The 8,906-nt window shown below is 49.2% G+C and overlaps 1 protein-coding gene across 3 annotated transcripts in view; it reads left to right on the forward strand.

Annotated features, from left to right (window-relative positions):
* The window catches only part of HMGXB3 (HMG-box containing 3), a 41,030-nt gene extending 32,237 nt beyond the window's left edge, over positions 1–8,793 (forward strand). For all 3 annotated transcript variants that reach the window (XM_081136488.1, XM_081136487.1, XM_081136489.1), the window contains 5 exons: positions 1,987–2,206; positions 3,583–3,716; positions 4,533–4,649; positions 6,211–6,420; positions 7,416–8,793. In XM_081136488.1, the coding sequence (XP_080992614.1) occupies positions 1,987–2,206; positions 3,583–3,716; positions 4,533–4,649; positions 6,211–6,420; positions 7,416–7,883 (1,149 nt within the window). In that variant the 3' untranslated portion in view covers positions 7,884–8,793. The remainder of the gene's footprint in view (positions 1–1,986; positions 2,207–3,582; positions 3,717–4,532; positions 4,650–6,210; positions 6,421–7,415) is intronic.
* The last annotated feature ends 113 nt before the right edge of the window (positions 8,794–8,906 follow it).

An 8,906-nucleotide genomic window follows, 5' to 3' on the forward strand; every position in this document is an offset into this window, starting at 1 on the left:
CTCTTAAGGCACCAGGCCTGTATCTCCACCTGTTCACCACCAGGGGAGGTGTGGGACCTTTGGAGAAAAGCTTTAGTCTTGCCAGCTGAACATATTTAGGATTTAATACGTAGTCTCTTTTTCTTCCCAATTAATAAAAAGTACATATATTGATCAAATATTTATATTTGAAAAATGGTAGTATATAACAAGAAATATGGAAAACAAGCATGCTGAATCCTGGCACTTTCCAAGTGTTCCTTGTAGATAAAATGAACTGCAAAATTTTGCTTTTGTGTCTGGTCTCACCAAGAGGCTATTCTAGACTCATCCAAATCTGCTTGCCTAATAGTAATATTAACAGTAATGCAGCTACGATTTATTGAGCATTTTAGTACATATACCAAGTTCTTACTCTGTGCTCAGTGCTTTGCTATATGACTGGCTTCTCGCCCCAACACTGTGAGATTTGTGTAGATGAAGGGACTGAAGCCCAGATGACCTTGTCCGTGCTCATTTAGCCAGGCAGGGTGGAGCTAGAACTTGACCTTGGTCTAGTTGTCTGACTTCAGAGTCTGAGCTCATAAACACTGCCATGCTCACCCAGACCTCCTGGGTCTCTGAGCTTTGGTTTTCTAAACACACTGAGCTGCAGAGACTTCGGTTTCCAGAATAGACAGAAGCCCCCCTCCCCACAAAGTTCACATCTCTTAGTCCTGCCAGTGCTATTTCTTTATGGAGTAGCATTCCCTTCATTCTTAAGATGCATGTGTCTCCCTTTCTGTGGCATTGGGATTTCTTTCTTGAGACCAGGGCTTGCTTTATTTTCTCCCTTTTGTGCATGTAGAGTGGTATGTGTGTGGGGAGAAGGGAGTACAGGGTATCCTGAAGTCTGAAATAAAACAAAGTTACTGAACAAAAGTTAAATATGTAGTTTTCTATGAAGAGACTGTCGGGTTGGCCCTGTCCTCAAAGACTGTATAGAGGAGGACCCTGTGGACTAATGACAGCCATGTTAGTTGCACAGACCATATACTCATTTGGCATTTTCTGTCCCCTGTTCATTGTGGAGAGGGTGTGCTCAGAACCTTGTGAAATTGTGGTGGGAGACTACCATTTACTTGCAGCATGCGCTTGTGCCCCATGAGGTGGGGAAGGAATAGGAGTAAGATGGGGAGATAGATGTCTTGCATAGAGCAGTGGTACTCAGACTTGGTGGGCATAGGCATTATATTGGGCAGTGGCTGTCAAAATTTTGTGTGGAGGGCTTGCTTGGCCCCACCCACAGGTTTTCTGATTCAGTAGTTCTGGAGTGGGGCTGAGAATTTGCATTTCTAACAAGTTCCCAGGTGATTGATGCTCATGTTGTTGGCCCAGGGGCCACACTTTCAGAACTGCTCACATGGGAAATTGTTTTAAAATACAAACTTAGAGATTTAGTTCATACTGATTGACATGCGCCCTGGCTTTAGCATTGCTAAGTAACACAAATGACTCTGCTCCAGGTAATAGGATCAGGCCACACTTTGCAGACCATATAAGGGAGATACCAGAAGAAAAATTGAATTGCACAACTACTAGGTGCCTACAATAGATAAGTAAATGCTGCGTGAGGTAGAGGAGATAGCTGTGTGCTGGCAAAGTCTGGGAGGCCTTTCTGGAGGAGGTCAGGGATCAACAGGGCCTTGGAAGTGGGTGGAATGTGACTAAATTTTATTCTGATGATTCCTGCCAGCAAGTATAGGGATTAAGGGCATGGGCTTTGGAAATAGACCTTTGTTCACAGCCTTTCTGCCCTTGTTCCAGTAGTCTCAGACACCTCAGGCTTGTATATGGCCAAAAGACAGGTACTGAGATGTCAGATTTGGGGGCATCCCAGCAGTGCATGGCTGTCATAACCCCCTCTCCCCAGCCTTGGTTGCCCCGAGTGTATCAAGAAGGTAGGCTATTGTGTTGCTAATATTCTGTGGCTCCTACAGCTTGACCTTTTTTATCCTGACCTTTTAGTTCACCTGGCCTGAGTTCTTGGGCCCTAGTGAGGTAAACGTGGAGGACTTTTGGGCCACGATGGAGACAGAGGTGATTGAGCAGGTGGCCTTCCCTGCCAGCATCCCTATCACCAAGTTTGATGCCTCTGTTATTGCCCCCTTCTTCCCACCACTCATGAGAGGAGCTGTGGTCGTCAACACTGAGAAAGACAAAAACCTGGATGTACAGCCCGTACCTGGTAAGGCCACCTGGTGGCTGACTGGGGTCAGGGAAGGGCCCAGTCAAGAGTCTAGAACATTGCCCATGGCAAGATGCACAAATGCAGAGCGGGGGCCAGGCCCACCTGAAGGGCTCCTTCTGGAAAGATAGGACAACCTGTGACAGAATCCCCTAGAGATTAAATCATGTTGTGGAGTTTTGAAGAGCTGCCAGCCACATTGTATAGGACTGACCTACACAGTCCACTGTCAGCCTTTGGGGATGCACTGCACTGAACAGTGGAAGTCCTCTGAGAAATGCTGATGATAAGGCTCCACTCCAAAGATTTTCATTGATAAGTGTAGGTGGAGGCCAGGGAGTCTGCCTTCTAAGTAGTCTTTTAGATAGTTTTGCAAATACCTTGTGGATATACATTGAGATGTCCTGGACTAGCTGTTGAGAGCATAGGTTTCTGACAATATGAGTTTGAGTCCCAGCTATGCCACTTAGTATTAGTAGCCACGTGACCTCCACCAATTCCCTTCATTGCCCTGAGTCTCTGTTGCTTCAGTCACAAAGAGGCATGATACAGTTACCCACCTCCTGGGCTGTTAGGAAGTTGGAGTGATCTAATTAGAGTGATAGTCTTCTACCTTTTTTTTTTTTTTTTTTTTTTACTGCAACTCACAATAAGAAATAGGTTCTGCATCATGACCCAGCATGATACTCATATAAGTATGTACATGTGTGTTTATCTGTAAATGAAGCAAAACTTTCATAAAACAGTATTTTTCCTTACCAAATGCAGTATATGTTATTTTCTATTTTATTTCATTTTTAAAATTCTGGATATGACCCACTGAATTGATTTTTCTAAGTATTTAATATGTTGTGATCCACTGGTTCTCAAACAGTGCTTCCTAACATTAGATATTGGGGCCCACCTCTTGTTTGCTGCTTCAGGGCCCAGGAATTTTTTTAAGGCCCCCACATATTTCTGTTGATTAGGCAGGTTCAGGAACATAGTGTATAGAGAGCATTTTAAAATGGGAGTTGCTGCTTCTCGTTGCTGTAGTTGTGGTAAGCATCTGAGATCTTGGTTTTGAAAAACCTTCAAAGGTTAAAAGCTGACCCATTTGGGAGTTCTTTGCGAGGGCACTCTGCTGGATGTATCCCTTAGATGTTCGAGGGCATAAAACCAGTTGTGAGTAGCTTTAGATCTCTGCAGAAGTCATAAGACCTGCCTTGAGTCCACCTCTCCCAGTGCCCAGGGCAGTGCTCAGGGCAGACTGCTTCCACCCCTTGCTGCACTTAGGCCTTGCCCCTGCCCCTTTGTTCTCATCCTCACGCATCAGGTACTACTCGTGACCTCTGGCTGAGGCAGTGTCCTCCCCTCAGCACCGTCATCTCTTGCAGGCAATGGCAGTGCCTTGGTGAGGCTGCTCCAGGAGGGTACCTGCAAGCTGGAGGAGATGAGCTCCTACACTGAAGAGGAGCTGCAGCATCTGCTGAGGCAATGTGACATCCCTTTTGGGTCAGAAGACTCCAAGGTGAGTGTCAGGGGTAGTAGTAGAGACAGAGTTGTTGGGAGCAGGCTGGTGGTCCATTTCTGGGCAGGAATCTAAACACCTGTGACTGGGCACCTGTGTTGGACAAAGGATGCTGGCAGTCAGGGAGGCCTGGGAGATAGCCAGATTGTGATGTGCACGTGAGGCCTTTCTCTCCAGTCAATTCCTCCATTGAAGGTAGTGGGTTCAGAATCGGGGGCTGGGAATCCTGGTCTCCTGCTTGTTGTGTGTGACCTTGGATGAGCACCTTACATTTCTGAGCCTCATTTTCCTCATTTTGCCAAGTGCAGAGAGCTGAAATACCCACATCACAAGATTGTTGTCAGGAAGGCACTTTGCACAGTGTCTGGTTGTCACCTCTCCAGGCTCCTAGAAAGTGAGTGCTATGACAGTTCAGAGAGCGTGTGTAGGAGTTTATTCATACATTATTTACTTTTCTTCATACTCATAAAGCTGTTGAACATTTTATGTTTCCTTCAGTTCAGACTCAGATATTAGCTTCTCTTTGAAATTTTCCCTGCCCTGTAAAAAGTAGGAGGAACACCGGCCTCAGAGTGGCCTGGACAAAGTTGCAGCTTGGTCAGTTGGGCTGGCTCTGTCTGACCTGAATCTTTCAGGGCCTCGGCCTCTGGACCTCCATCTGTACCTAGAGGACGTTGGGCTGGTGGGGCTCCAAGGCCCACTCCAGGCTTGACAGTTTATTCTATGGCTTTAGGTATTGAAATGATCATTTGGTGCTATGCACAGGCCTGGTCCTTTAGCATTTACTGCTGTGTTTTTAATCTTAACTTGCTCTAGGAACAGCTCTGCTTCTCCTTGTTGGCCCTCTATGAATCTGTACAGAATGGAGCCAGAGCTAGACAGCCTTCACCTCATCTCACAGGGGGTAAAATCTACAAGGTGTGCCCCCATCAGGTAAGAGGCTAACAAGGAGCGGCTGAAGTGAATTTGCTTGTGATTCATTGCCTGCAGCGGGATTGAGCCAGCTCATCCTTGGCAGGGTGTTACCTAGCTCACTCGGCAGCCTGTGGAGTAGCTCCACATGTGTCAGGTGGGGAGCCCAGGTTGTCATCAGTGAGTATTAAGCACCCTACCATGTGCTGGCCCCCACATTAGCTTTTGAGGGTACAAAGGTGAGCAACCATGTCTTTCCTTCCTAGTTGACCTCATTTTAGTGGAGAGACAAAGTCACCACAGCTTGTTGTACAAGTGCCTGAGATAGGAAGTTACCATGAGGGACAGTTAGGGACCTGCTGTCATGGGGCAGCCAGAGAAAGCTGAGAGCCCCATTGATGAACTAGGGGTTCCAGCAGAGGGAAGAGCGGCCACTATGCCCTCACTGGGGAAGCGTAGTGAGCCAAGAGAAGGGGGAGTAGAGGAGTCACCAGGGGCCAGATCATGTAAGACTTTATAGGCCAGAGTAACAGTTTGGATTTTTTTCTGAGAGCAATGAAGGACCCACTGGATGGTTTTGAATGGGAAATGGGATGGACATGGCCTGATTTTGGTGTTAGGGAGATTGTTCTGTCTTTAGAGGGTGTGGGCAGAGTAGGCGCCGGGATCACTCTGGAAAGGTCGTGCTATGTGACACAGTGAGCCCAGGAAGACACTAGGGTTTAACACCCCATGAACAAGCACTGAATGGGCTGGGGGGGCTAGCAGAGCTTCAGTTCACTGAGATGTGTGAGTGGACAGGGTGACCTGGCTGTCAAAAGATAATTAGGCTGTCAACTCCTTTAACAAAAGCTGTGTCTGAGTAAGACCCTGGATGCCTCCACCCAGGCAGATCAGAGCCTGCTCAAAGGATTGTATTCATGTGAACTGGGACTGTCTCAAGACAAGCACTTGGCAAACAGGGACAAATGTGAGAGCTAGAGATCTCAGTGCTGTGATGGGAGAGCCATATCACTTAGAGGCGACAGCTAGGCCTGGTGGGTATGAAAGTGGAATCAGAGGCAGAATTCTCCAGTGTACACACAGCTGCCTGGCGGTGGAGTGGCGTTTGGGGGCCATGTTAATGGAGGTGTTTGCTAGCCTGCAATCAGGGTCTGGTGGGGAGCTGCTTAGAATAAAGATGCCTTAGGTTTCAGGTAGGGCCCAGGAACCTCCATTTTTAACCAGCTCTTAGCTGCCAGTGCTGTGCATCCAGGATAGGGAACCACTGGGCTAGATGGTGGTAAATGCGTAGGGTGATGTGGGGGTGTGGTGGGGCAGATGACCTGGGAATTTTTAGCCTCAGTTGAGGACTAGATGTTACCAACTCTTCTCTCAAGAGGTCAAGGATGAGCCTGTGACTTCATTTAGGGACAGAAGGAAGACAGAAGCAGAATGTTATGGGCTCTGGCAGGATCGCTTTTGCTTCAGTCATGAAACCTGATTGTTCATCTTCCTGGGAAGAAGCCATTGAGGACTTGACTCAGTCTGTCTGCAAATCAGCTTTTTAATCCTATGCCGTGCCCTCCACCTCTACCCCTAGGTGATCTGCGGCTCCAAGTATCTTGTGCGGGGTGAGAGTGCCCGTGACCATGTGGATCTGCTTGCTTCTTCCCGCCATTGGCCACCTGTCTATGTGGTAGACATGGCCACACCAGTTGCCCTGTGTGCTGACCTCTGCTACCCAGAGCTGACCAGCCAGATGTGGGGGAGGAACCAGGGCTGTTTCTCTAGCCCCACAGAGCCGCCTGTGGTGAGTTTTCTTCTGAGGACCCAGAATAAGTTCTGTGGGCCAGCCATTTCTCACCCCCTGGTTCTCTTGGAAGGCCTTATCTCTAGTATCCTTTCTCCATCAGTATTTTGTTTTGATGCTCTGGAACCAACATTTACTCCACAGATTTTACTGACCAGCCCGTGTGTGTGTGCAGCCACAGCATGTCACTTAGGGTGCCCAGGGTGTCCCAAACGCAGTTATCTTGGGGGTCACTGTTGCCTTCCTGATAAACCTAGAAAATTGCCACCTTTGAGATTCATCGTGAACACTGACATACTAAAGGCCCCAACCAGCCCTGTCTTGGATTAAACCGTGAATATGCCCCATGGCATGTCTGTTATGGCCTGGAGGCACAGCAGCTTAGAAAACACTGACCTTATCCAACCCTCTCCTTTTATTAAAAGGAGAAAGTAAAGCCCAAAGGGGGAAATAGACTTGTCCAGTGTCACTCAGCATGTTAGTGGCAGAGCCCTTTTCTCTGTCTTGGTACATTGTACCAAGCAGTGGTTCTTGCCAGAGGCATGTGCCCTCCAAGGCCAGCTGAACCTTGTGCAGGAAGAAATATTAGGATGGTAATAGGAGAAAGGGGACATCATTATCACCACTCACCTTTTCCTTATTCCCTGGGGCTCACTGGCTCTGTGAGCTTGTGCTGAGCACTGCAGGAGACACCTGACCCTCAGTGGGAGCACTCCCTTTCTGTCACCTTGTAGCCCTGCCTCAGTTGACCAGGCATGGCAATAAACAGTGGCAGCTCAGGTAATCCAACATGTGCTCTGGTTACTGTCCCTGTTCTCACATGAGGAAACCGAGGCACAGAAAGGGAGAAGGGGTGACTTGCCCCAAGAGAGATGATATGTGTTGACATGAGGATTTAAATAGAGCTGATGACCCCACAGCCTTCACTCTCACCCACCACACAGGTACCACCTGTCATTCCCTCATGTCAGAGTAACTTCTTACCTCTTTTCTAGAGTGTGTCCTGCCCAGAACTCTTGGATCAGCATTATACTGTGGATATGACAGAGGCCGAGCACTCTGTCCAGCACCCAGTCACCAAGACTGCTACACGGCGCATAGTCCATGCAGACACACAGCCCAGTCCTGGTGACTCCAGTGCTGGGCACCACTCTTTGGCCCTGTGTCCTGAGTTGGCCCCCTACGCAACCATCCTGGCCTCTATCACAGACAGCAAACCAAACAGTGTCCGCCAGCGGCCCATTGCCTTTGACAATGCCACCCACTATTACCTCTACAACCGCCTCATGGACTTCCTCACCAGCCGCGAGATTGTCAACCGGCAGATCCACGACATTGTGCAGAGCTGCCAGCCTGGCGAGGTGGTCATTCGTGACACCCTTTACCGCCTTGGGGTTGCTCAGATCAAGACGGAGACAGAGGAGGAGGGTGAGGAAGAGGAGGTGGCCGCGGCAGCAGAATAAGCCAGGCTTTTGTACAGGGACCGCACCATCTCTCTCAAGCCATAGTGAGGCCCTTACCAAGGCAGAGCCATCCAGGGGACCTGCGGGAGTGTTCACCTGTGGAGAGGGCCTCTGATACTGGCACTGACCAAAGAGCTCCCATTTTCTGAGCACGGTGGGGCCTGGGGTTCTTGGTTCTCAACCTTCACGGGGTTGGGAGAAGTACCAGTACATTCCTTACCAGCCCTGAGAAAGCACTTGGAGGACATAGTATATTCAACAAAGAAGGGAGGCCGAGGGAAGACTGATAGCCGGTGGCGGAGGTCCTGGGGTGGGCTAAGGCGGAGTGTGGCACTAAGTGGGCAGGCTGCTGAGGTAGCCTTTTGGGCCCCTGGGGACGCTGTTTCCTGCCCCACAGCCACACGAGCTCCTTAGCCTGTTGCCTTTGACTCAGGGCCTTGGGGCCTCATTACCTCTAGGGGCCCCTTTGGGCTCTCCCAGAGGAGGACGCACGCACTTCCCTCCTGCTTTTCCTACACCCAGGTCTGGGGAAAGGGAAAAACAGCCACGACTCTTCCAGGTTTGTCCTGTCTGCCCGAGCTTTGAGGAAGAGGATCCCCTTCCTCCTTTTCCTGGCCACTGCTGCTGCACCCTATATCCTTTCTGGGCCCTGGGCCCTCGCCACAGAGGGGATGTGGCCCATGGCATGACATAACCTGGCAGCAGTAGGAAAAACTCCCTTCTGTGAAGGGGAAGCAGACTGGGCTATAAGGAACAGCGGGACTGGCTCAAGTGCCCAAGGTTTGCTTAGGGCACAGGAATTGGCCATGTGTTATTTAACTTATTCAGAAGAGTAGAGTAGGTGGCTTTTTTTCCTCCCTCTTTCCCCAGCAAGGATAAAGTTTATTAAATTATCTGGTTTTGGTGAAGTAAGAGTCAATTCCATGCTCATTGTGTGGGGCACAATGTGGTTGAGCTCTGGAGGTGCTGAGTTGGTCACTTGCCATGAAGGAGGGATGGTAGGAGGTTCCAAGGAGTCTGTAG

Source organism: Miniopterus schreibersii, assembly GCF_964146895.1.
Source record: "Miniopterus schreibersii genome assembly, chromosome: 4".
Taxonomy (NCBI): Eukaryota; Metazoa; Chordata; class Mammalia; order Chiroptera; family Miniopteridae; genus Miniopterus; species Miniopterus schreibersii.